This window comes from Xiphophorus maculatus, chromosome 19 (genome assembly GCF_002775205.1).
Source record: "Xiphophorus maculatus strain JP 163 A chromosome 19, X_maculatus-5.0-male, whole genome shotgun sequence".
NCBI classification, from domain to species: Eukaryota; Metazoa; Chordata; class Actinopteri; order Cyprinodontiformes; family Poeciliidae; genus Xiphophorus; species Xiphophorus maculatus.
This window is the reverse complement of record NC_036461.1, coordinates 18546359-18574096: the sequence shown is the minus strand read 5'-3', so window position 1 is coordinate 18574096 and position 27738 is coordinate 18546359. Positions and strand designations below refer to the sequence as shown.

Below are 27738 nucleotides of genomic sequence, written 5' to 3'. Positions count from 1 at the left end.
TGTTTGTTTGTTTGTTTTTTTTTCTTCTGAGCGCCACCTTAAGGAAAAATGTAGCTTGTGTGTCTGCACGTCCACAAATGCAATATAGAAATTGTACGGGTTGTAAATGACACACAAAGAAAATGTTACTTTTTTAAATATGTCGCTGGTGCACTCTGCATCCAGCAGCTGTCCTGTCCATATTTCTGCACTCACACAAATCTAGATTTCATGCAAATAACTCACAAAGATAACAATCGGACATGTTTGTAATGTCTTTAATAATAATCCCGATGGCCCACTGACACTTGCATTTGACAAAAGACAAATGCCTTCTGGAGAAACATTTTATGGTTTGGCTTTCGAATCCAAGAGCACGACACCAGTGGTCATGGTGATGGCAGCATCATGCTGGTGCATTGCACAAAGGAGGGTTAAATGGGACAATTGGAACATCAACATAAAAACAAGGGTCTAAGAAACACATCAAAAGTGGTGTAGGAATGAATAAAGAGGCTAATATTCAGGTTCTGAAATGTGTGCATTGACCTCACACTAACTCAAATGTCATAGACTAACCCGAACCTAAAATTCAAATATATGACAAAACTTATTTAAACGAACTCCAAAGCAGAAAATTCCCAATGAATTCAGAATTATCCCGTGTTTCTTGTATATTCATTATTTTTCCTAAAATATCTTACTTTATAGAGCACACTAGAGAAGAATGGCCATTTACTCCTAAGCTGAACAAAATAAAAGTGAAAGAAAATACAGCGTGGTGGGGTTTTTTTTGTTTATATACCACTTTTATGAGAAGTTACCCCCATCTGGTTTGAATAATGATCTGTCCGACCCACCAGCTCTTCTTTATGCTTCTTCTGGAGTCAGCCTCCAGATGTTGGACGCCGGCTCCGAACATTCCAGCTACTAAGTCTACTACCTGCTCTGACAAATATACACTCATACTCTGTGTGCTGCTTGCACACAGTACATACGCCGCAGACACACAGGGAAGTTCAAAGCTGTGCCAGGAACAACATGCAGCAGCGGGAGGTTACAGTCCGGATCAGACTCGATTCAACCGAGACAACCAGTCAGAAACAGAAGCCTCATTGTTAACCAGGCTGAGGATAAATTAGAAAAGCTGCAATGTGTTGTCACAAAAGAAAATAATGCACGTTAGACAAATTAACAATATGCAATAACTTAGCTTAAGGCTTTGAGGTAAATAGTAGTTGTTAAAATGTAGCATTTAGCTTTCCTAAATTGTTTTACCCACAAAGTAAAGTTATTCCTTCACTGCTGCACAGAACATCTTCACAGCTATCTGAGAGTAAGATTAAAATACGAAGCATGCTGCGAGCCCCTTACTCAAATGAACACATCTGTTATCATAGCCATTTTTTGATGAAAAGCTCCCTTCTGGTCTTAATCACAGTTTCCTGAACACCACTCACACAGAGACATAGTTGAAAAGAAAAGAAAATAGCAGGTCCAGCAAAATTAAAGTAACTAGATATATGGTTTCCAGTAGTATCCTGCATCTATATTTGTCCTCCCAAGGTGATACGTGAGAAGCCATCTTTCTCGCAATTCCAACTCCAAGTCTTCACTTGATTTTCAGCAGACATAGACAGCAATTTTACAATGGTCCAGCTTGACCCCCTCACCACAGACGGTTAATGCAGGTTTATTAGACCAACATTTTTAAGCACAAATTAAACAATTCACAAAATGGAAAATGTCTTCCACCTGAGCTCGCGATCTCTGCAGCCCCTCCAGAGTCACAAACCTCTCAACTGCTTTCCCTATTAACACTCCTCGAGATAATTTCCTAGACATATTCTTTTTGGGGGGGTCTTCCAACATTTTGAAAACCGTGTATTGTTATCCTTCCACTTCCTAATGATGCACTAATTTGTGTGGGTCTGTCATTTAACATCTCAACGAAATACACAGAAGTTTGTTGTATCAAGGGAAAATGCGCAATAATCTTGGAGAGCCATAAAAACTTTTGCAATGAACTGGTGTCGTTAGAGGGGGAGGGGGGGAGAAAAAGCTGTCCGGCGAGTGATAAATGGTCACTTATGTAAAAATATCACCATCCATCAAAGGCTCCTCACCAATACGCTCGTTTCTCCTCCCATCTGGCACACAAACCTCCCCCAGCTGTTTGTCTCTCAGTGGGACACAGCACATGAAAGGAGCCCAAAATGCCTCCTTCTATCCTATATCAATCCTCCTGATTGCTGTCAAAGATGACAGGGTTTCCACTTGATTTGATTCCAAAAGAAAATCTGGATCCTTTTGGATCCTATAGTAGATTCAACCTACTAGCAGAAAAGAGGTGAAAGAAAACATATATAAAAAAAAATTCTCTTCAAGTTTTATGGGCATTCCCTTTCATGCACGCAGAAAGACAAGTCTGGTTAATCCCACATAGTTTCAATAAAAGCACGGTTCACACGCGGGCTTTGATCTCCTCTGCCTCCCCTTTTCACGCTGTTTCGAGAAACAGATCCCGCCGTTACGGAAGGGCCCTTCCTATGCTTGACCCAACCTCACTGTTGATGTAAGCAGCCGATGTGTGTAGAGCACTTCTTTCCCCGACTTATAAGACAAGCCTTGTGCCACAAAACTCTATCAAATGCGGAGCCATTTCAGTCCGGCTCATCTCTCTCATAAATCAGAGAGGAATCCGACAGGTTTGCCGTCTGCATAAACAGGTTCAGGGTTCTGCGGGATGGTTTGTAGTACCTCGGTCAATCCTCTGTGCAATCCCGGCTTCACTTCCCACGTGAGCCTTGAAAGAGTTCTGCATATCCCGGCAAAACATTCTTGGCAGGAATAAGTGCAGGAGTTTCCATTGTAATGACCAAGAAGCCTGTGTTACTGAGCCCGTCCTCACAGGTAATCCAACGCGGCTCGTCCTGTGGGAAGGATCACTGTTTACATGCACTTAAAAGGGTGTTTGTGGCTATTTGCAGCAGTATTTTCACTGCTTTTAGACAATTTTCTCTATAAAATTCATGGCTTAGGCACAAATAAAATTGGGTGTCACTGAGAGTTGCATTAAAATGTTTAAAATCTTGTCTAATTATACACACACACGCAAAAAAAACTTTACTCTCACGTCAAGGACGTGCAAACACTTTTACCACTAAAAACAAAAGATTGTATATACATGAAAAGTGATGTGTTATTGCCATCTACTGTTGAACTCAGAGAATCTAATAGTTCGGACAGCTCATCCTTTTTTCTTCTTTTACATTTTACAAAAGAGAATTAGAAAGAGAATCAAAAGAATTCTGACTTTTGATTTCAGAAGATTTTAGTCAGTTTTTTATTTTTCCTACTGGCTCTAATCTTCTTTCATAACATTTTGATTGATTGATGGACATAAACATTTTGATGGAGCAGAATTTTTCACTTCATAGTAGTTGCAGTATTAGAAGTACCTTCCAACTGCGCACTAGAAAACCATTCTGAAACTGGACTGAATCCATACTTTACATGACAAATTCAATTTAATTTATAAATATCTTGTTGGTAGACGGTGGAGTTATTTTGAAGAGAGATGAATGGAGAACAACTCTATTGCAATAAAACAAGATTAAATAATTTGTCAGTGAAGCAAAGACTGGGACATCTGAAGGGACTTTATTTTGCAAAACAATGAAAAGAAAGTGTTTTCAGGACAGCAGCCAAACATTAGTCAGAATAGAGAAAATAGGTATCCAAATATTTTCCAGAGCAGGTCAATTTCCCCACTAGAAACTGCAAATATGTATGACACTCCAGCATAGGTTGCCTATTTTCCACTTTCAGATACAGTATGTAACGATCCAAACATACATATGAGCCAGTTTTGCTTTGACAAATAGAAGTAGCCCTATCAAAAGCAAAATAATCTGCAAAGTCCAAATCCTATTACATCTGAGACAGACAATTGTGCAAATACTAGAAAACTCACAAGATCATTATTTGAAGGCAAAAGGATCTCAAACAAAACCAAAAGCAGTCATGGTAGCCATCCCAAGAGCTTCTGTCACAAAAACACTTCATGTCAGGACTTTTATATCTTCTGAAGCAACCAAAACCCCCTGAAGGTTGATGTACATAGCAAACGAGTAAGCTGGATTTGTAGCTTGGAGGTGGGTCGTAGCTACAGAAGATGTTCTGTAGGATCATTTGAAACAAAAACTCTCACCATTCACACAAATTGAACATACATGTTCTGGACACCTTTGACCTTGAAGGTCGACTTAGTTAGCTACATGACTAAAGGAAGCAAGGGTCTTTACAACCAGCAGACAATGGAGTCATAGGCAAAAACCCAGCTGGAACATAGCTGTGCATGATTTGATAGTTTTAATTCATGAGCACTCAAACGTGGAAAGAAGCTGAACAACCAGAGGCAGCTTTAAGAGGAGATCATGATGAAACCATTTACCAAAGTGAACAGCCACGTTCAGAAAACACTCTCAAGCCTTCTGGTCATCTCTTTAGCCCGTTTCAGATCACAGTTTCGCAATAAACACGTAACAATGAAGCCGCCATTATAGTTTACTTTATTCTTCCATATCATACAAGTCGATCAGTCAGGATTGCAGGTCTTGTGTCCTTTTACAGAATGCTCTGTGATTTACCCAAAAGCCTTAGTTTGCAACGCACAGCATTCCCCTGAGCCATACGCAAGACATGTAATACCGCCGTGTTTATGTTGTTATGTTTCTGAGGTGGCGAGTCAACAGTGTCCTAACGGTCGACTATGCCTCTTGGCAGTGAGTTACATTTCCTCAATTCTAACCAATAATGCACACCAAATTGGACTGAAGACAGAATACTGGACGTTAGCCATTAGTACATTATTCAGCATCGACGCTGGATGTGGATAAAACAAAAGTGAGAAGGAGCGACAACTCATGGATCTGTGGTCAGAAGCCTGCGTCTCCAGTCTTGGTTGTTAAAAAATGCTTAAACAAATAATAGTCACCATTTTTTGAAGAGGACGTTGCACACCACCTTTGTGTTTTATTAACTAAAAGACAAACATTTAATGCGGCGTTCTAGATGATTCACAAAGTTAGCTTAACTCCTGGAAGTCCAGATTGGCATTTTAGTTACTTGGAGGCAGCTTAAAGAGACGCTTCTCCTTACGGCTGAATAATGAAACCGTCTGGCAAAAGAGACTAAATGAAAGAAATAAAACAAACAAAAATCTACTTTCTTACACATACACAGATGAGCACTAATGTGTTGAAGAAGACACCTCTTCTTTAGATGCCATGAGAATAGAAGTTACTTCGACATTAGGAATTTGTAATACATTTTTAAAAAGGCAAAACTTAATTTTTGTACAGGCACATGTACACACAAAATAAATACTTAAAATAAAATCGGACACGGCAAAGTGCTAGAGAGTGCTTAATTAACATGTGTTATTCATCTTGCAAAGTTCAGAATGAGGGCTCATAGACATACTTTCTCAGATTTATTTACAAGTATCAAACTGGTGCTTCGAATTAAAAGCTACAAATTCCTTATAGAATGTTATGTAAATAAAGCAAATAAACTAGAATGATCGCAAATAAAAAAAATATACCAAACTATTTTGGTGTTTTGGTGGAATAATAATAATTAAAAAAAACTAAACTAAAAATCAAATACTTTAGGATACCTGAAGCCCAGGCAAAAGTAACAGACCGGCTGCTGTTGTACAAAAACTGAACAGAAAACCTTCAAATGCCCCATTACAATCTGCATCTTTACACAAATTTTTAAAAAAAATCCATTTATGATTAACTTTTGAGCAGTGACCTGATGTCATTAAGCATCATGTAAACATTTTCCTCACCCATTCTTAAGGATTGAGAGATTCTGCTACAGAAACCAGTTACCTTAAAACTTTTAAGAGGATTTAAAAACAGCATTATGGTGGAAAACTTTAAAAGTACCTTAAAGTATTGCTTTTATTCCTTCTCGTGCAGCAGAAGAACTTCCTCCAAATCTAAATGCGTCATTCCCACATCTCACTGGCAGCAATTTGTCTCTTCTGAACACATGCAAACTCCTTCAAAACATTTTATGCTTCTGTCAGAGCACTCTAAACCACAACTAAATATAATCCTTAGGCTACACTGCTTCCAAGATATTATTAACACAATTAGAAGATATTTTTAATTTGGGTTTTCATCAGGAGGTAGGGTAAACATACATGCTTGGAAAAGCAGGTTCTCTTGCACCCAAATGGATCCAGCACCTCACAAAAGTCGACGTACTCTTTGAAGATTTTGTCCAATTACAACTACAACCCTCAACATTTCATTTTATTGTGGTTTTATGTGACAGACCGACACAAATTATGTATTCTCCACAAAGAAAATCTTAATGGTGTGACTTTTTAAGTTGCCCTTGTCCTCTTCAGATTTTAACCACACACCACTCTGTATTGGTCCATTCCAAAAAACAAAAAAAAAAAACACTGAACCTTGAGGTTGTAATGTGAAAAAGTTTAAAATATCTCCAAAGCACTGTTCAGCAGGAGACTCAAATGTCCTGCATTTATCTACTGTCACCCTTAACAGTGTAGGTAAATTAAATGAAGAAAAATAAAAAAGACTAGCATTATTTTTTATACAAGTCCAAGAGTCTCTGTGCAGTCATATATTAGAGTGCAAACTCTGCACACAAACTCTCTAAAGTGTTTCCTACAGCTCTCCCACAAGTCGCCAATCAGCGACAATATATTCCTTCGCTTCCCCTTAACTATGGATGCAACATGCAAATGTAAAAACGTCATTTCCTCCTTTTTTTTGCTACACATTCCGATCTTATCTTCTGCAGATGCAGTTTGCTTTACATAAGATTTGCTAACATTTATATGTACATTTAACAACGATTTGTTACGTTTCTTTTTTTTTTTCTTCAAAATAATTTCTACACATTTGCCAACTTGTGAAGGCCTCAAGTGAAAAAACAAAACAAAAAAACATTAAGTTTCATAGCATAGAGGAAGAAAACTGCCTCACTCTGCCTACCTCTGTCTGCTCCAGCCTGTTTGGGCTGCTGAGACAGCACAGTTGTCAGCTGGAAAGCACTGACCTTGGGACCGGGCTACATGCAGTAGAAAACTTGACTGCAGATCTGCAGTGCGAGTGGAGAAAAAGAAAGAAACTCTGTGATCTACATAAAAACCCACAGATGCTAAACAGGGAGCTGTGTGAATGCAAAGTGAAAACAGAGACAGATTTTCAGCGGAGGGGAGCTGCAATACAGCTAATAAGATTTTTTTTTTTTTTTATTGAAACTGAAGTTAGCTAGCTGGCGTGCGAACAACGCACCCGAGTAGGAATGATATGATTTTGTGGAACATGGCCAAAGACTCCTCCTATAGTACCTGGCATGTGCTACACAGTGGTGCTATGAAAGCAATGAATGGACAATTTGGTCTGAGTGTGAAGTGCAGCTGAAGCTGTCTGAGTCCAGTTTCTAGAATTTCAGCTTACAGCAGGGGAGGATCGGATCGAAGTGGGACACCGGTTGAGCTGTGTGGTGAAGGCCAGTAGCTTTGGTGAAGCTTTAAAACCACAGAGGGCGATAGGAATCTGAGGTCTACACTGTTGCCATGGTCTAAATAGGAGTCATGTTCTTAATGCCAACTACAGATTCGTCAGCCACAGCTCTCCACACAGTCACCTGAAAAAAAAAAAAAAAAAAAAATCAAGAATCACCTTATTACTCAAGAAGAACATTTTACAGAGCCATTTAGAAATGTACATACCATCATCTTTCGCATGAATGTCCTTTAATAATGGAGACGGACGTTTGTATCTAGTCCACACATTTTGAGTAAGGTTGAGATTTAATTTCAGTTCTGTAGAACCATACACTAAAAGCTCAGTGCTAATGGGACATTCGTGCTGATAATGAGTGTATGTTAACCTCTGACTGTATTGTATATGCTGCAGATCCTAATTAGCTACGACTTTGTGTAAAAAAGAAAACAGGAAATCTTTACCAGAAACTGGTCTCCACTCTCTAGTTTTTTCACAATTTCTTTGCCCATGTCACCGTCTGGCAGCCTGAGATCCTCTCTGGTCTCTCCGTTGTCTTCCATCAGGGTCAGGAAGCCGTCTATGATATCAAGAACCTAAAATGTGCCTCCAGGCAAAGCATCCAAGAAAACAGAGAGCACAAATAAAATAAAACTGGCCGATATATCTGGGGAAAATTTTTTGGCAGTTCAAGTTTAAAATTCACGACAGACATAAGAAGGTAATTGTGAGGTGGAAGAAATAGGAATCTGGTTTTCAAAGTTCTCAAAATGTTCTCTCAGCAATATGGCAAACATGTTCTGATGAGATAAACTGGTAACAATATCAATATTGTGTCACTGATATAACAATATAACAAGCTTGATTTGTTGGCCTAATATTAAAGATACCCCTCTGATTGCTAGATTTATCTTTGTCTCCTTCATACAGGATCTTATATGTAAAATGCAATTTAAGAAGTTACTGAAACATGGCTCTAGAAATTATGCAGAGATGCTATGTTGATTTGGAGAACAGGTACTGGAATATAATGTCGCTTCGACTGATGCAACTACTTCTAGGTCGTACAAACATTTCATAAATACCATAACCTTCTCCAAAAGGGTTCTCTCACCTGATAGTCCTTTCTTATCACATTTGGGACATCCATGTTATGTGTGGAGGGGCAGATATCTTCATACTTCTTCGCAGTAAAAATGTCGATTCCAGTAAGATGCACCTAAGAGTAATACTCATCTTTACTAAAATATGACTTCCAGAAAAAAAGTTTAAAGAAATAGACCTGGGTCTTACAATAAATTCTGAGAACAAACAAGGATAAAAAAAACCCTAAATAAATAAAACATTTATTTCACTCTGAAGCCAATGGAGGAGAAAGGTTTTACCTTGGCATGCCCATGCTTTCCCGTCTTGGAGGTAGACATCTCAACTATCTTACAGGGACGTCCTTTCAGCATAACAAAGCCATTCTTCCTCAGTGCAGAGCACTGAATGGGGAATGTAGCTGAGGCGCCAGCATCTGCGGTGGAGAAGTCATCATCTGCCATAGTGGGCCAGGGGCTGCTCCAGGCACCAAGGAAAAGAAGTTAGTACCTTTCTTTACATCTAACAGCAAGGAAAAAAACTTATCTTTATGAATATTTCACACATGTAGAAAGCTATGCAACATCAGAAATCCACTAAATATGTCAGTAACAACTTCTGTTTCAGTAGATGTGGATAAGACTGTGTTAAACAGAGGAAAATTAATAAAAGCAACATGGAGGAACACATGGAAACTGATTGATTAAAATCAGAGCTCTACTGGGGCTGCCTTTTATCAGGAGATCATAGAATTGTGATGAATTGATCTTCTTGTTGCAATTAATCACATTTCTCTCTGCTTCTTTTTCTAACACCGTTGCCAACATTTTCAGTGAACTGCAGTGTCTCTAAAAAATTTTTTCTTTGATAAATGGCAGATTTATTTTACTTGTTTCTTTCACCTTTTCATATTGATATTGTTCAAATACAAAGGTTTCTTGTATGAATCATGCAAGCCACACGATCTTAATCATTTGATTTTGATTTCATGCTTTTAAATGGTACACCAACTCTTGCTGCATCCTACGCCTTGCAAATCTCCCCCAAAAATCTGGAATGGGACTTGCTTCAAAACTCCTATCAATGTGCACCTACCCCTCTTGTTTCCTTCCACTTAACTTTTCATAATTGATCTTTCAGCATTCTTGTGGAGGGCCTTGTGACAGTTTGTTACATTGTTGTCAAGTCAGTTTTCTTCTCCATGATTGTCCAAACTAGCATGTTCGTCATCTAAAACAACGTCAATTTAAAGCTGCACTTTAGGATGATACAAACACGTTTCAGTCAAGGGAAATTTCAGCTTTTATTTCTCTCAATCAGGAGGAGCAACCAAGACTGTGTTGGGCACTCAGGCCACAAGCCAATAGCCTATTGCTATAGACGTGTTTGTACAACAATATGCCAATTGCTCCATTTTATTGTGGTCACTGTTCAATTGAACAATGACCGTTACATTAGTCCTTTCTCAGCAGTACAAACAACTGATAAAATTAAACCCATTAACGACGTGGCAATTTAGACAAAAGAGTATAAACTAGAAACTATAATCTCAGCTTCCAACGTCTCAATTTCTCGCAGTTACTCCTGCTAGCTTTCTCACTGTACATCCAGCCTGGCTGCAGATGCTAGCTAAAGCACCACCCTCTCATTTCATTCGCACAAATCACTGCTGGGGCGCCGGTGATTACGAAGCCCACCTATTATCAAATATTAGACGAAGCTATGCTATACCGGTGTCCATCATGTTGCTTAATGAGCAGTTACTGTCAAAACGTGTTATTAGGAGTCTGCCTGGCTTACCTTCTGTGTCGCTTACACCAAAAGATGAGAATCACGTCGCATGCGTGGAGTTTCGTGGAGGAGTGATGTAGGTGAGCGGTGAACTCCGGGCAGCGCCGACGTAGTGGAGGCAGCGCTCCTCCCTGACTGAGCGCGTGGACAGCTAAAACTCTCATGTTTGGTTAAGCACAATATATTTCTCATGAACGTTACATATTCGTTACACATAAGCAAACAGTTCGTTTTAATAAGGGTCGAGTTACCAGCATTGATAGTGCACTATCAATCACTCTCAATTTTCTAAGAAATTTTAAATTTTAAATAAGGCCAATAAAAATGGATTTTTGATACAGAGACGTTATGGTATATAGGCATCTTATGGCCTAGATCAGGGGTGTCAAACTCCAGTCCTCAAGGGCCGCTGTCCTCCAACTTTTAGATGTGCCTCTGCTGCATCACACCTGAATAGAATAATTAGGTCATTAGCAAGGCTCTGGAGAACTGATCTACACAAGGAGGAGGTAATTAAGCCATTTCATTCCAGTGTTTTGTACCTGTGGCACATCTAAAAACTGCAGGACAGCGGCCCTCGAGGACTGGAGTTTCACACCTGTGGCCTAGATAATCAAATGGAAGACTAACAGTTCTCCAGTGACAGCTTCCATAATGAGGTTATGGCACCTTACGTCATTTCTAAAGATCTATCCAAGCAAATTCATTGAAAGTTAAGTGGAAGGAAAACGTGTGGGCACAGGCAACAGTTAATGTGAGGCAAAGCCCACTGAAGACTTTGGGGGAGATTTATTAGGTGAGTGAGTTTCAAGAGCTACATAGAGGTGCAACTAGCACATAAGCTACAACCTTCACAGCATCAGGAGCATCCTGCTATTCAGATAAAGGTGCATTTTCCAGATTCTGGAAGAAGAGTGGAGAATCACACAAACCACACAATTTTGGTCGTTTAATGTTTGTTCACTGTGTTTTATCAAGTCCAAAGTCAGCCTAGATATCTACCAGCAAACTTTAAAGTTCTTCATGTTTCCTTCTGCTAATGGGAAACACGAAGTGCTACGGAGATCCTGATGTCATTTTCCAGCAGTCTTAACTCTGGGTTTTCCATAATCATCAAAACAATAGAAATATACACTTGAAATATAAAAAAACCAAAGTATAAAAGTAAAAGTGTCAAGCATATTAATACTATTAGGTGTATCATTACATTTATAAAACTGGGAAATGACAAGTAAACCTACTAAGTAAAGCTAGTGAAGTACAATAGGAATGCTTTTATTGTTTTTTCATACAGAAAAAGAAATATTGAAAGCTTACATTTTCAGATGTTTTTTATATTATACTGCAGAAAGACAAAGTGATAAAACTACATGCCTTAAAGGTCACACTTTTGAAGTACAAAATAATGTTTTCTTCTGACATAGATACTGCATAAAACATTTTTTAAAGCTTGTGTGAAGTCAGAAAATGTCCAAAGATACCCTGAAAGTTTTTCTTTGTTGAATAATAAACATACATTTAAAGCTGATTTAACATTAAAAAAAAATATAGTATGTTTTTCGTCTGATAATGATCAGCATTTACCCTGTTGCTCCTAAGATTTCAATATTATTGTGAAATAAAATTTTATTTCAATTAATATGATGCTTTAGAACAATTTAAAAATTCTGCCTCACTTGTTAATTAGAAATGTGCATTATCTTCCTTGTTTGATCCAGAGGGTGGAGCAGACATTGCTCCACCCACTCATTAAGTTGCAATCTTCTGTGAGGCGTCTCCTTTTCTAGCAAGCAGTAAGGTAACAGGTCTCTTAAAAAGATTTGAGAGATGCTTCTGAACTTTGCTCCCAAATCTTACAAGACAGTAGAACCTCTGGAATGTTACTCAAAAAAAATTCCATTTCAACTTCAATTCAAATTATATCTGCCCTTGGAAAACCACAACCCTCAAGCAACGACTTAGGTGGAAAAAAAAATAAAAAAAATATTTTTTTTTATTTCAAATATTGAACCTGTTCAAGTAAACTGCATTGGACTCCACTAACTAAATGGAAGTTTTATCAAATTCTTCAACACAGGGAAGAATTGTGTCAAATTTTCCAGGAGATTTTAGACAGAGCGGTGTAATTCATTTACTTGTCGGCTTTGCCTTCCAGTTTTTATGCTTTTTATATTATCCCTCATTTAGACCAGCTTTATTGCTGATCACATAACACAAGCTAACCATGCTGTAATTGGAGCTGGCACAGTTTTTGCTCATAGTGTCCTTACTCCTTCAACAACTGTTTTGCAGTTTTTCTTTAAGACTTAAATGTTTTGATTAATGTACATATTACTGTTGCTATGTGTTGTTTCCATTCTACGTTTACAGATATTTAGCTTTAACGAATTTTATAACTTTTCTCCCCTATATGGTGGGTATATGGTTTGTTGTCATTGTAAAGCACTTATAATAGTAAACTTTTACTTTCATTACTGTAGTAAAAATTTGAATTCGGTTACATGTAAACATTGCGAAATTTAACTGATGCTGTTGTGTAGAAAAAAAAAGTGGGGGGAGTGGGCGAGGGATATATTTAAATGAATGTACTATGTCATTAATAAACGGTACTTCTTGGAAAATATTTTGTCATGTTACAAACACAAACTTTTACATAATTGGGATTTTATGAGATAGGGCGACACAAAGTAGTGCTTAACAGTGCTGTGGAAGTAAAACAATACACAACGCTGCTATAAACATGTAAAAAAGTTTTGTTTGTATTTGTATTCAGCCCCGTTTACTTTAAAACACCTAAATAAAAGTCACTTAAGCAATTGATATCTATAAATTAAACTGTTATGAGAAAGCCTCAGAGGTTTCCTAGAAATTAATACTGAAGAACCAACATTACAAAGCATGAAGTTAGCATGAAGTTGGTTAGCTTCATGCTAACTAATTTCCAATCATATTCGTCTTTTCCCTTTACGATTATGCTCTAATTTGAATCAGTCTATCATATACATGACCAATAAAACACTTTAAAGTGTGTTGTTGTAACTCGATAACACGTGAATAAGGTCAAGAGGTTTTGACCTCTTTGACATCTTTGGGATGCACGGTGAAACAGTTGGTAGCAATGTTGCCGTGCAGCCACCGTAGCTGCTGCTGCCTTAAGCATCACTGGACGATTTGAGCTGCTCCAGTTCAGCATTGTCTTTGGGGATCCTCTTTTTCTTTTGGAAGACGGCGGCAATTTCCTCAAACGTTTTGCCCTTGGTCTCAGGAACCCGGAAATAAATGAATATGGTGAAGCAGAGAAGCAACACGGCAAACAGGATGAACACATAGCAGCCCATCCAAGCCTGGTGAGGAATGCAGAAAAATATTTATTGAAAATGCAGCCGGTGTTTGATTGTGGGACATGATGTCTGCGGTAGTTCAAGGCACCGTGCACATACTTTATCTGGCTCCTTACCTGTATGTATGGGAAGGTCATGCCAATGATAAAGTTACTGGTCCAGTTGCAGCAGCCTGCGAGGGCGATGGCGGCCGGCCGAGGCCCCTGGCTGAACAGTTCAGCCACTATGAACCAAGGAATGGGACCGGGGCCAATCTCAAAGAAGCTTACAAACAGAAAGATGGCTGCCATGCTGACGTAGCTCATCCAGGAGTAGTCATGCTAGAGAGAAAAGAGCAGATTTTTGCCATTCACCTCATGCTTGCACGAATTCAATTCTTGAATGGATTTTAATTGACAAATTTTTAATTTTTTTTGGTACGCCAAATCTTGATGTTTCAATATCTGTAAGCCATACTCATCAAAATGACAAGAAATAAAGACTTGAAATATTTGACTGTGTGAAATGAATCTGTGCTTGTGTATCAGTTTGCCTCGGTGTCTCATAAACCCCTGCGGTCTTTTTTAGCTGAGACTGGAGATCTTCCACTTGGTCGAACAAACCTGGAATTTGAGACCCACTGTCATGGCAACAGCACAGCAGCACATCCCTCCCAGACCAACCAGAGTCAGAGTGCGCCTCCCGGCTCTGTCCACCAGTGCAACCTGGGACACACAGAGCACGCTTACAGACAGACTGAAATCATACAACACGTGACGCTGGTGTTGCACATTTGAGCGCATTACTTACAGACACCAAAGTAAAGACCGTGTTGATGACCCCCACTCCTATCGTGGCATAGACTGGCTGACTGACACCAGCTTGGGTAAAGATGGCTGTAGAGTAGTAGAAGATCTGACAGACGAATGCAAAAAGAAAAAATCCATTATCCAACATTACTAAAGTCACATTTTAGCGGTTTGCTATACTTTATTAAACATTTCTGTTGATACCTCTACACAGATTAAATCACTACAGTTTGGTATTAAGTAAAATAAATAAATAAATAAATAAAAATTTACACTTACTGCGTTAATGCCAGACAGCTGCTGTGAAAGGTGCATCATGAGGGCAACAAACAGCTGCTTCCTATATACAGAGGAGAGGATCTAAGAGAGAAAAGAGAGACAAAAATAGCATATGATATAATATAATAAAATAGCAATAGTAGCATATGGCGGAACGGTAAACCCACAACATGAAGGTGCTACCCAGAAAAATGGAACATTTTTGCAATGCTGTCATGTTAGTATGGCATTGCAATATATAACAAAATACCTCTAAAAATACCTGGAAAATTTCCAGCGTTTTGTTGAATTTATCCCAAAAGTAAGGGAATACTGAAAGGAGCTCTAATATAATTCTCATGAGATGTCCCTAATAAAATAATCAGATTATTTATATCTTAATATAATATATTATATTGCCCCAAGCAGGTGTGGAACAAAAAACAATGCAGGTCAAACTCCAAAAATCCAAAGTTTAATTCCAGACAAGAATAGCTAGTGTAGTGGCTAAATCAGAAGAGTGCATGGTAACCCAGCCCAGTCCCAAAGTCCACAAACCAATTTAATAGAGCACAACTTTGACAAACTGCAAAAGTTCAAACACAAACTAACAGTAAACACACAGGTTATTACCAGTAAATTAATATTTATTGTATAGGTAAATTTTGTTTTTTATTTATTTGTTTAAAACTGAATTTTTTTTACAGTAGCATAACCTCAAGCTGGACGAATGACGATGTTGCAATTCTCTAACAATGAACTTTGGAGTTTTTTTGTTTGTTTGTTTTTTTTCCTAGTCTGTTCACAGTTTCAGGGGTTTAAGCTTTCTTCCTGCTGTTCTGCGTGCAATAAGTTACAACCAGTTCCTATTTTCATGGATTTTCTGGATTCATGAAGGTCCATTCACATCTAGCCTTAGATGTAGGGACACACTCTTTTGATTTTTTCTGTTTTGAAAAGAGGCCAAAAAAAGATGGGCCCCTATTCCATAGCATATTTATGTCCCAGTGAAGCAAAATATCATACTACCTGAAGCCTCCCCAGCACTCTAAATCAACCAAGTTTATAGTTGTGTAACTCCATAAACAGTGCTCACCTCTGTAGAGAGAGAAACCTACCAAAGAATGGATCGACACCTTCGGCTCTTTGTCTGCTTCTTCCTTCTCCCTCCTCATTTCTTCCAGATCGTGAGCAGGATCATACGCCCCCTTTAGACGAAGCAGACCTGAGGAAGAAGTGCAGCATGAAAACACTCAGGAGCAAAAACCTGCAGAAATTAGTTTCATGCAGTAACAGGCAACATTCTTGAAATCTTTTGCTTAAATAAAAGTTGCTCTTCTGAAATGACAATTTCTCCACTGTGAGTGAAATGTTTCAGTTATTTTTGTTGGAGGTAGTATGAAAACAAAATATTAAAACACTTATTTTCTATATGGCTGTTGAAACACATCCCAGCAGAACCTTTGCTCATGCAAAAATGTTTGCTTTATTTATTGATTGATTTATTTTACCAGGTACATTGTTTAAGAACAAATGATCATTTTCATCAACGACCTGCATTTTTGCAAGCTGTGTTCAACAAACTCTGGTATAAAGTTACGCTGATTTTTGCAAAACTCGCTACGCTGCTTTGACACTTACCAGCAGCTCACTGTTGACCTCCATTTGGAGGACAGAGGGGAATCTGGTGCCATTTTTCTCATCTTATATTATGCAAGTCGTATTTACACGAGAGACAAAACAAACTAAAACAGTTAATTCTGCTTGTGTTTGCATGTGTTGGTTCTTACTTTTCCGGGCTTCCTGCTCTTTTCCCATCAGGATGTAAAGGTAGCGTGGACTCTCGGGGCAAAGCGGCAACAAAATGGACTGTAATACCGCAGGAGCTCCGGACAGACCAAGCAGCACGTGCCACATTTCATCGTTACCGAGAATAAAATCCAAACCTATTACCTGCATACAAATACATGTTATTAATGGGTTAAATACTGTATGTTTCATTCAAGCACAAATGATGCCCTGTTCTGGTCTAGGTGTGTGAGAGTTTAACCTACCTGGCTGAGTAGGATGCCAATGACAATGGCCAACTGATGTAACGTTCCCAGAGCTCCTCTGTAAGCTTTAGGTGCAATTTCTCCAATATACATCGGTACCAATCCAGATGTTAAACCTGAAACATACATTTTAACAGATTACAGCATTTTCCTGCAAAATGCCTTAGTTGTGAAGTGAAGGCGATTCCATATGTGTGGGTTTACCACAGTAGAAGCCCATGATGGCGCGGCCCGCAATGACCATGATGTGGGGCTTCCACATCCTGGACAGACCCATCAGCAGTCCAGCCACTACAGCCAAAACGTTGACCATCAGCATGCCCCTCACCCTGCAGAACAGAAAAGAAAATAGGAATGTTTGCCCTCTTCTTTGTTTCATCTTTCGTGAAAATGTGATGTCCACTCTTGGAAATCTCTGACCTTCCTTTAAAGTTTCCGATAAATCCCACCAGGAAGGAGGACACCATCCCGCCAATGGAGAAGATGGCCACCGACAGTGACCAGTACATGACCACGGAAGGATGCTTTTGTTCCTCTGGGGGACTTTCTCCCTCTGTGATGTTTTCTGGCAGTGCTGACCTCTCGGACCACACGCCCAAAGACAGAGCATAGTGCTTCTCAATGACCTGCGGCATAGAAAGAAAATAAAACTGCAGCACCGTATTTGGTCAGGTGATTCTAAAATGTGCCTAAAGCAAATGAATAGTGCAAAGTGTTTAAATCCCGCAACCTTTTTCATCTTTCATCACATTAAAACTAAACACCTTTATGAATTTTATAAATTTCACTTCTTGGGGTATTTCTTTAGTACTGGCTGGTATAATTTATAGTTTATATCTTTTAACAGATCTTTGAGCCTTGGATCTCTGCAGCTCCTCCAAAGCTTTTTTGCAGCTTCTCTAGATTATGCGCTGCTTGACTGGCCTGGTTTTTGCAAGTTTGCAGCGGTGCAATAAAATCTTCACTTTCCTTCCACTCTTCCTTTGAGTCAGCGCATCACATAAAAATCCAATAAAATACATTAAAGGTTGTAATGTGAAATATTAGATGAATGTAGATGTTTTTGCAAGGCCTTACACAGATCATGGAAATATTAAGTTAATATTTCATTGCAAATGCTTTAGAAGACTGAAAAGGGTTTGCAGCATTTGTGTAATCTGTCCTGAAGAATATTTTGTCCTTGTAAAAACAGTCATGTGTCATCTGACACACATGTTGTGCCTTTGATTTTTTTTAAAAACTGTTACAGAGCAACTTGCTTATTTACGGAAGAGGATTAGGGCCACAGGAAAAAATAAAAAAAATAATTCTGACTTTAAAGTCAGAATTCTGAGATTAAAAATTTTTTTTTTTTTTTTCGGTGGCCCTAATCCTCTTCCGTACTTATTTTTAGTAGGAAAAAATGAAAGAAATGAAGTAACTTTTTTTTTTTTTTAAGGGTTTTGTTATTGTTTTGAAGCAACACCGTAAATGAGAATAAACACACATTTTTCTTTAAGAGCAAATACTTTAGGGTGTGAAAAATCAAGTAGTTCATTTGCTCGGTAAAAGTGAATGCATGTTACCTTCTGGGGTGCATTGATGACTCCTAGACTGTATCCGAACTGCAGGGAACCCAGAGCTGCTGTGAACACTGCGATAGCCAGTGTACCTGTCAATTGCTGCGATCCAAACACAGTTTCACGTTCACCACCACATCAGCAAGCAAGTTAATGTTTCATAACAAAACTACTAGTAGAAACTTTAGAAGAATCCTGGATGTTTTTTGGATAAATTTCTAAAATGCATAAAAAGAGCCTATTTTTTCAGGAATTCTCGTACCTTTCCCGTCTCCATGATGCGTCGAGAGTGTTCCCTTGAGGCTGGTAATGATCAATGAAATCTACATGCCTGATCACACAGTGTCCACTCTCTAATCGACCAACTAACACGCAGATACACACCCCCGCACACACGCTCAGATTCATGTGAGCATTGACAGCCTAGATAGGTCTTATCCCCAAAGGGAAGTCTTAGGTTATGTCTCATGCAGAAATATGTATGTTTGTAAAATATTGTTTTACTAGCTCCTGGTTTTAGGACATTCTATATGTTATAACTTTAAATAGAACTTCAATAATAATGTACTAAACCTCAGATTGCATAGTTACTTTGTGTAATAGTTACTTTTTTTCCCCCAATGTACATTAATACTTGCATTAAACTTCTCTGAGCGCTTACACGTGCAAACACGCTCAAACTTGTATGTGTGTGACATTTTGTTAATATATTACTAAGGCATGGACAAAGTCTGAGGGTCGACGCTGATACACATGTTTACACAAAATTAAGACAAAAAAATGCTCAATAGGCAAACAGGCTACTGTTATGGTAGTCTCTTTTATTTTTATTTTCCATCATCACTTTAAAAAATAAATCAATCCCCAAAACATTAGTAATGTTCTTTTGAAAAATAATAAAAACACAAACTGAACAGTTAAAAGTCTACAGTGGTTCTGGTTTTTGAAAGAAGAGATTTTAGCATGGTGACAATTAATGCGCTCGCTTATGCTCGAACAAAGCGTGAGCATCCCAGGGAAGACGGTCTGTAGCTTGGCGCTTTATTGCTAAAATCTTCGCCTGCTCAGATCAGCGAAATGCAGCGTACGGCCGCACAGAAAACGGCTACAGTGTAAATGTTTAAAAATAATAATAAAAAAAAGTTCTTCAACACACTAAAAAGATTTCAAAAGGGGGGGGAAAAATGCACTTAAAAAAATTATGGTTGAGTTAGTATCTTGTTATCTCTTGTTAACCCTATAAAACAATTTACGGCTGTTTGCAGGAGTAAAGTGACTCAAAGACAGGCCTGGAGGAAATGAAAAGTTGTAAGCTCTTGGAGACCTTCAGTGAGCCTAATATCCAAAATACTAATTTTTAAAAGTTTAATAATTTATACTCTGCCCTTTGTGTGCCCCCAAGTGATTAAATAATTACTAACCTTATTAAAGTGAAAATAATCCCAACACCCATAATAAATGTAGAAGTGGCAGACACATTCAGTATGCATAGTGTGCTTCACTCACAAATTCTGGGACAACAGATGATGTTGGATGTGGGACAATTTCAGATAAATAAAAAAAAAATCTGGGCAAACCTGACACACTATTGAGGTAAATCTGATAATCATATAAACACAGTGTAAACACAAGGGTCTCACTGAATGTGATGGTAAAACTCAAAACCAATTTCAAATCAAGACAATGATTTAAAATCCTGCTTAGGAGTAACTTTATTCCGAAATATAACATATGGCAAAAGATCCTCTAGTTACTCCAGCAGCTCCAGAACGTTCAGCATTACGTTGTGAAATCGGTAAAAAAAAAAAAAAAAGAAAAAAGAAAGAAAATCAACATCTGTACTATACTTATGTGCTTGATATTTTGAGGAAAAAAATGTTTTCCAAAACAAGAAAATTAGACTTAAATTTATTAATGCATATCTCTGTCTGCGAAGACAAAATAGGTAATCAGCAATGTGTTACATTAAAATAAAAACAGTCCCCCAAAAAAAGTAAAAATCACTACTGGAGGTAAAAACACAAACAAACAACAGCAATAACAATAAAAACAAGACAGTAGTTAAAAAGTGATCAGTAATCCTTACTACCCTTTTGGCTTCCATTTTTAAGTTTCGCTTACATCATGCTCGGCACTGTACAAACATCTAGGAGCCAAAAATCAGATGAGCCAACCGGAGGCGGAGCATGATTTAAAAGGATCCCACAGTGTTCAGTAGTGAATGCTGTACACATGCACACAGTAGTTGGGGACAGCAGTTCAGATCCTGTTGAGGCTGAGTTCAGGATTTGCAAAACCAAACAACAACAACCACCTTATTAAGAAAATGAAAAGAAACAAAATCATCCTGCATATTGCATTCTTTAAATGCTCACTGCTCAGATGCAGAAACTCATAAACTTTACACTATGAAATAATGTAATATCTGTGCATGTAAACAAACTCGATGTTTTTTTGTTTTTTCTTTGATCGTGTCGAGTGAAAGATTGAAATACTGCAGCCTGACATTGATATCAACGTCTAGCCTCGATTCTGGCTTGATTTAAACTTTTGTAACAAGTCAAAGACACACACACACATGAGCACGCCCACGCGCACACCCACAATCAATTTCAGAGACTCAGATGTGCTGTATGTTTCCACTAACATTAAGGAATCACTAAACTCCGAAATCTTCCACAGAATGAAAACAGAAGCTAACAGAATGTTTCCCGCCTGGGACCCCTTTTTGTTCATTTAAGATTACAGTAAATCTGATGCAGCACCTTCAGAGTTTAAAAAGTACAGAGAGGGACGAGGAGGGTAGTGGAGAAGAAGAAGAAGAAACAGAAAAAGAGAACGTATTGCATATTGTTACGATCCATTTCACAGCGGAGTATACCAATGCCTCTGTCAAGAGAAATGTGATCGATCGTGAAATAAGAAGGTAGTTTGGTCAGAGCACAGAAAGATGGAGCTCAGAGGAAGTGAGAGAGGATGTGAGTGAAAATCAAACAGGCTGTCAGCTTTGATTACCGACATTCAGAATAAATTTGTAGTCCTGTCATCAGTTTTGTCTTGGCGCTGCCTTTCCAATAGTGACATCTTCAGATTTGATCAAAGGCCTTCAGAGCTGTTTGTGGATGAGCTCACTCAAGATGGATGAGAGGAAAACAGAAGTCAAGGCAGTCGGATGATGGGAAACAGGATTGGTAGAAGGAGGCAGGTGTAAAAAGGTAAACTCTTAAATCCACTGGTCAAAAAAGAAGAGAGACAACAGGGAAGGAAAAGACGAAGAAAGAGGAAATGTGGAAAGTCAGTGCCAGTCAGTTACGTAACAATGGCTTCTCCATGACCCAGATCAATCTAGGATATTTAGTCTCTTCTGGAACAATTTTTTTTCAAACTCAGCATTTGTCTTTAGAGCGCAAAAAAAAAGAAGAAAAGTCCATTTGCAACGATCCAGGTCAGTTGGGTTCGTTTCATTTGTGGTGCATTAGCCCGCAGGAGAAACTATAGGGTTGTTGTACTGGCCAATGGGAGAGCGAGGCAGAGTGGACAGGGAGGAAGGTCACCAGTTCATCATCGAGTTTCTGTTGAGGGTCATGAAGAACACCTGGCTACTACCTCCCGAACGCACCGACGCAAAGAATACCTGGAAAACAGGTGGAGAAAGAAAAAACACTTAAACAAGAAGCTTAGATTGGGTTTTTAAAGCATTTAAAAGCATTAATGTAAACCACTTGTTTTTTTTTCCAAAGTTATCAAAACGTTCACAGATACAAATCATTAAAGGCTTCTCTGTCCTGACAACAAGCAGCCACCGCCATGTTTCACCGTGACGATGGTGCGTTCAGGGTGATGTGTGGTTTTAGTTTTCCACCATATGTAGAGGCAGAAAACCCTGTTGAATTTTGACTTCATTTACACTACCTAACTGTAACTGAAACTTTTCCACAAATAAAATGACGTTTTAGGTTGTAATGTTACAAAATGTCAAAAAACTTAAGCAATGTCGATATCTTTGCCAGGCAATTATGCAAATCATCTACTGATTCTGTATAACCATAGGAAACATATTTGTTGCTTTCTATTATGGATCAATCCTCTATCCGGAAATTGTTGTATATTGCAGTCACATTGCAATCAATTGTCTTATGTGTGAAATGCAGAGTGAGAAAAAAATAGCATGGCTGAGAGGAGCTTACATTATGGAGTAATTACCTTATCATTCCGCTCACACAGGAATTTAAGTCTCTGGGCTCTCTTGTGCATGAACACGCCGTCCAGATGACCCGTCTCAACGGAGCGGATCTCTATGGCTTTCTCCCCCCAGCCCATAATCTGATTAGAATGGATATAGGCTGGAAAAAGATGCAAAGTGTCTTTAGTTAAGTTAAATAATAAAATATAGTACAATTATTTCAGTTTGCAATGAACATTATGTCAACAGTAAGAACCAACTTTTGAGCAATCCTTGAAACCAAAGGTCGATTCCGAAGCAAATTCATAAACAAGCTTTTATGAAAAGATACATATATTTAAAAAATTTGTAAAGCAAGAAAACAAAACAAAGTTAAACAAAGCAGTGGATTCAGTCCTCTAAAGCTTCAATTTGAAAATCTATGATTCTGGTCAACATGTGTAATGTCCCTGGCTGCCACTTGAGGGAAGTAGAGCACAAAAAAAGTTAGCAGCACATTCCACAGACATGTCACAGGCTGAGCACTCCTTATATAGATTCATTCAAGAAATTCAAATATTATTGAAAAGCTAATTTATTTAAGGAACTTTGTCACAAGTGAAACAGATTATGTAGATTGATTACACAGAAATGGGTGTTTGTAAGCCTTTCTTTCTGTTAATTGTAACGATTTCCCACTTTAAGCTAATGAAGATATGAGATTTAAAATTAAAATATTACATCAGAACAATATAAAAACAAAAAAAAAACAATTGGGATGTATGTTCTAATTTACTGAAGATGACTGCACATGAATGTGGCTCTGTATGCCATGATCCATGTCTCATCACCATAGTTGGAAACCTAGATTGGCCACTTTGCTTTTTGAAATAAGTTCGTTCTTCGCCAAAACAGATCGGGAGCGGCACCTGGTGTACAGCAGACGATGCCCCAATCCATCAGTAAATCCACCGTCTCCACTCTAAAGTAATGCATGACCAATCAAGATACTTGAAGTCTTCCACTCAAAGAAGCATCCTTTTCTAGATTTCGCATAATACATGTACACGTGTAAATTTAAGGAATACCTACCAACAGAGGTAGGCATCTCCCCCCACTGTAGCACCACGTCCTTGGTGATGCGTCCATACGTGTTGACGTAGACCCCCTCGTCCTCATAGCACAACAGCATCTCCATTCCATCAGTCTTAGGGAGAACAACGATAGCATGGGGCGTCACCTGACTCTGGATCTAAGATAAACGCAACCAAAAGCATGTAGGACTTAAGAGAGTGTGGTGAAGTTGATCCTAATTGACTTGATGTTAGAGTATAACAGGCATTAATGCATCTTTAGTTTTCTCTGCCTACATTCTGTAATCTGGAAAAGAGGAGCCAAGCACAAAGCAAGCGTCAGAACAACAAAAAGTTACGTTTTGATTATGTTTTCTCAGATAATTTAGAATTTTAAAGTTGAGATTCTTGGCAATTACTCTCTAATCTGTCACGTCTGAGTTTATAAACAGGAAATAAAAAGTAATCTAGGCTTGATGTTTTGAAGTTATTCTAGTTCTATACTTGACTGACTGAATTGGACTTAATGGATTACATATAACTAAGTGTCATCAGCATACCAATTCATGCTGTCAAAAAGCAGTACCAAATATATTCCATAAAAATGTAATTAACTCAGGCAGCCGAGTTAATAATGAAGCACTGATGGTGCATCTATCAAATATGGAGTACCACAGGGTTCAGTGTTTTTCTTTTTTCCCCACACTTTCTTAAATATCTTTCTTCCTTTCATTCTGTAAACAGTTCTTTCTGAAATAATATTGTGCAACCTGACTTCTCTGTAAATAATGTTAGATGAGATGAAGGTTTAAAGATTTAGAAAATGTAAGAAACTGCTATGCCACATTTTTAGACTGAAATTAAGAAAATAGAAGTCTTGGTCCTTCTTTCATCCCTTAACTTCAGCCCTTTCTATATCTAGAAAGAGATATAGAAAATTATACAGAATGTACAGCCTTTAGCCTGCAGAAAATGATCACTCAAGAGTTGCATTGTAACAAGAACAGCAAAACCTTGTCTCAACCCACAAAGCACCACTTTTACGTAACAGCTCAATTAATAGAACTTGTTGCCACACTTCTGCTTTTTCTGTCAACAGTAGGGAAGAGAAACCTGCCCACATGTGTCATAATATTAGTTAATTAAAAATAAGATGAAGGTTTTTCTTACAGGAAGTATAATCTGAACAACTGGAAACAATTTCACTGGAAAGTTAGCATGACTAATTCTGAAACATGAGGATCATGTTGTTAAACTTGGTTTAAATAATTCCGCTTGGCAGTAAGAATATTTCTGAGCCTTGTGTTATGCTTCATGGGTGTGAGAAATCTATTCCAACTTGTTAATTTCTGACCAACTTTTGTGTTAATAGCTACACTATAGTGGACGACAAGGACACATGTAATATTGCTCTACGTTAAACGGGGGAACTTTTACTAAACACATCTATTGGTCTACACTACAGGGCAGCATGTCACCTTCATGTGTTTGGAACACTGGAGAGGAAGAAGAGAAAATGGACATTAATAAAAAAATGGAAACAATGAGAAAACCACAAACATTCATTCATGTTGACTGGAAAGGTTTGGGTAAGTGTACGCCAGCTGTTCTGGTTCTTTGAAAGCTTAAGTCAGATCACTTCTGAAATAAATGCAGTTAAAGTATCTCTCTTTGACATCCATCAATTTTTTTTCCCCCCACTTACCCGAGATCAGGTTGTGGACCTCCAACAGCAGAACCAAGCATCTCTCTCAATTCATTCCCAAGGTGTTTCTAAGCCACAACTGAAAATGTATTTGCCCTCTTCCATATTTATTCTGTTTTTGTTTACTTGTGTTAACAAAAACACAAGTAAACAAATAAATGCTGCAGTTGAAGAATAGTCTTCAACTGCAGCATTTCATAGGCTAAAATATGTAGACAGACCAAACTGGATTATTCTATAATGGAGTCTTTAGTCTTTTTGCATAAAGTAAATAAAAAATGGAAGTCCTAACATTTCCATTCTACTGAAACATTATCAAGTTAAGTGCGGTTGATGCAGTTGCGCTCATCTGCATTCGGTCTGATCTGGTTGGTTTCTGTCACATTGTTAAATGGAGCGTATGACTGAACTCCTTTTGAACTTAATGTTTGTTTCCTGTATAGTGAAAAACAATAAAACAGCTTTGCTACAAAAACTGCTTCAGACAACTGATGCTGTGTTGTAGTTGACATAAAAACCCCCCAAAAGGGATCAATTCTATCTTTGTGGCCTGCAATATGATCAGTACAATAATGTGTGCATTCTGTCCTCTTTATATGGTTGGTCCAAGCACCAAATTTAGCCAAACTAAAAATAAAACGGAAGCAGAGCTGACATCAATCCCTCTACCGCGCCTCAGTAAATCAATTAAAAAGGTTGTTTCAAGATTTCTTCTTACTGATGACCTTCATCACTGGGATTAAGCTAATACTGAATGACTTGAAGCATGGAGAAATCGGAAGCTCCCCGTTGGTGAAGATGATTTATTCAAGCGAAAAAGATAAGCGCATAGAAGCGGCATTTTAATCTTACATGTGAGGGGATGTAGATGTCGTAGGGATTGCCTGAGTCCACATCAATGACATGGAAGCCCACACAAGAGCCATAGATAACTTTTAACCTCTGGCCTTCCTCCACTGTGAGGTCAACCAGCTGAGGACGGTGCTGCAACTCAGTGAACGACTGAAAAAGAGGAAAAGAATAGTTAAGGAAAAGAGCATGAAAACCTTCATCGATGAGCAAGAGTAGAGTCAGCCTCCATGCCGCAACGTTTTGTGGTATTAAAAACACAGTGCATTTTTTGTCAAAGTAACTTGGTTGCTATGTCAACATCATTTCAGGTGGAAATAATTCGTCTGAGCTAAGAACCCTGAACATAAAGAAAGTTAGAGACTTAGAGTTGCCAAAATGTAACAACTTCATCAATGACAATGAAAACCCAATAAAAACCAGTCAACATCAAGATTTTTGGTCAACATATTTTTTTTTGTTTTGTCTCTATTTCATTAAGAGTCTCCTCACCTAATACTAGTATTTAAAAATTACAGTCTATATCATGACATTTTAACTAAAAAAGTGTAACTTTTTCTTAGAGTTTCTCTGACTGAACTGAGTTATTTTCACTTATTTCCAGTTTATTCTCATCCTTTTTGACACACCAAACTATCAGGAATTTTTTTGTATGTAAATAAATAGTTTGCATTTGAATTTATTATAATAATAAAAGTTGTTTTTTTCCCTGAATGCATAAACAATTCAAACATTCATTCTCTAAATTAGTCGCAATTTATTTAACTTGCAAAAATACTTTCTTTTGTATTTTTGCACAAAATACAAAAGAAAGTCAAAATAAGACAAAATTGCTTTTTAAAGAAAGAATTATCATTTAGAACAGTCTCACAAAATTAATCGTTAGACTAATTTAAAAAAAGGCAAGTGGCAGCTGTAACAAATGGTTCAGCATTTTGAATATTTAAAGTGAGATTCTTTAAAAGAATATGAGAAATTAATATTGGATCCGTAGAAGACCACATTTATTTGGTATAAACTGAGATTACCCTAGAGGCTCAAGCTAACGGCTAGTCTGAGAGAGGTCAGGCCCAAAGCAGAATCTCAGAAACCTCTCAAGTCCTGCGAATGCTACTATATGAACCATTACAGAGTCATCAAATCACATTAAATGTGACGACTAAGTAAAAAGAAGCTGTCCCAGGGAATGGAGGTGGTAGGCCTGTGTGAAACATGTGTTAAGAATATGAAGCGCTTCCGGTAAAATTAGCTATCTGATATAAAAATAAATTGAAAAAAGTAAATATATCATAGTGGTACAGATGAATGATAAATTGATTTTTACACTACCTTAACATCTGATCAGTTGCTATGGTAAGAGATGTTTGCATATGCCATCAGTTAATCTGGATCTATGCTAGATGAAAGTGCCAAAATTATTTAGCTGGCTGCAGGGAAAATATTTGCTCTCTTTACAACTTCAACTTATTAACAAAAATTCACTTTAAAAATTCCCGACCTATCTCTTTAAGCTTGTGTGCTTGATGTGTTGCTACTG

At 38.0% G+C, this 27738-nt stretch overlaps 3 protein-coding genes across 14 annotated transcripts in view; all 3 read right to left on the bottom strand.

Annotated features, from left to right (window-relative positions):
• Positions 1-241: 241 nt before the first annotated feature.
• On the bottom strand, positions 242-10504 carry LOC102219766 (eukaryotic translation initiation factor 5A-1-like). The gene is made up of 5 exons (XM_005809333.3): positions 10422-10504; positions 8924-9098; positions 8653-8757; positions 8003-8134; positions 242-7680 (listed from the first exon to the last, which is right to left on the bottom strand). The coding sequence occupies exons 2-5, from the start codon at positions 9083-9085 to the stop codon at positions 7615-7617; spliced, it is 465 nt and encodes a 154-aa protein (XP_005809390.1). The 5' UTR covers positions 9086-9098; positions 10422-10504; the 3' UTR covers positions 242-7614.
• A 1162-nt stretch (positions 10505-11666) lies between these two features.
• slc2a2 (solute carrier family 2 member 2) lies at positions 11667-18786 on the bottom strand. Its single transcript, XM_005809334.2, has 12 exons — positions 18675-18786; positions 18419-18514; positions 17274-17479; positions 17058-17182; positions 16854-16969; positions 16590-16752; positions 15918-16024; positions 14821-14901; positions 14543-14647; positions 14356-14457; positions 13870-14073; positions 11667-13756 (listed from the first exon to the last, which is right to left on the bottom strand). The coding sequence occupies exons 1-12, from the start codon at positions 18687-18689 to the stop codon at positions 13565-13567; spliced, it is 1512 nt and encodes a 503-aa protein (XP_005809391.1). The 5' UTR covers positions 18690-18786; the 3' UTR covers positions 11667-13564.
• Positions 18787-20308: 1522 nt separating this feature from the next.
• tnik (TRAF2 and NCK interacting kinase) overlaps positions 20309-27738 on the bottom strand; it is a 64288-nt gene continuing 56858 nt past the window's right edge. For 7 of the 12 annotated variants that reach the window (XM_023352191.1, XM_023352195.1, XM_023352192.1 and 4 more), the window contains 5 exons: positions 26205-26354; positions 25126-25143; positions 23667-23826; positions 22616-22755; positions 20309-22046 (listed from right to left, as the gene is read on the bottom strand). In XM_023352191.1, the coding sequence (XP_023207959.1) occupies positions 21963-22046; positions 22616-22755; positions 23667-23826; positions 25126-25143; positions 26205-26354 (552 nt within the window). In that variant the 3' untranslated portion in view covers positions 20309-21962. The remainder of the gene's footprint in view (positions 22047-22615; positions 22756-23666; positions 23827-25125; positions 25144-26204; positions 26355-27738) is intronic. The other 5 variants (XM_023352194.1, XM_023352201.1, XM_023352202.1 and 2 more) reach the window with 1 other exon arrangement.

What these genes read in the sequence shown, in the direction of transcription:
- LOC102219766 (XM_005809333.3), bottom strand. Translation starts at nt 9,085, where the DNA reads ATGGCAGATGATGACTTCTCCACCGCAGATGCTGGCGCCTCAGCTACA. An exon ending in GAAAGCATGGGCATGCCAAG is followed by an intron (nt 8,758 to 8,923) that starts GTAAAACCTTTC and finishes TATTACTCTTAG; the next exon opens with GTGCATCTTACTGGAATCGA. An exon ending in AGAGTGGAGACCAGTTTCTG is followed by an intron (nt 7,681 to 8,002) that starts GTAAAGATTTCC and finishes TTTTTTTTTCAG; the next exon opens with GTGACTGTGTGGAGAGCTGT.
- slc2a2 (XM_005809334.2), bottom strand. An exon ending in ATCGGAAACTTTAAAGGAAG is followed by an intron (nt 17,183 to 17,273) that starts GTCAGAGATTTC and finishes TCTGTTCTGCAG; the next exon opens with GGTGAGGGGCATGCTGATGG. An exon ending in AGCTGTCTGGCATTAACGCA is followed by an intron (nt 14,648 to 14,820) that starts GTAAGTGTAAAT and finishes TTCGTCTGTCAG; the next exon opens with ATCTTCTACTACTCTACAGC.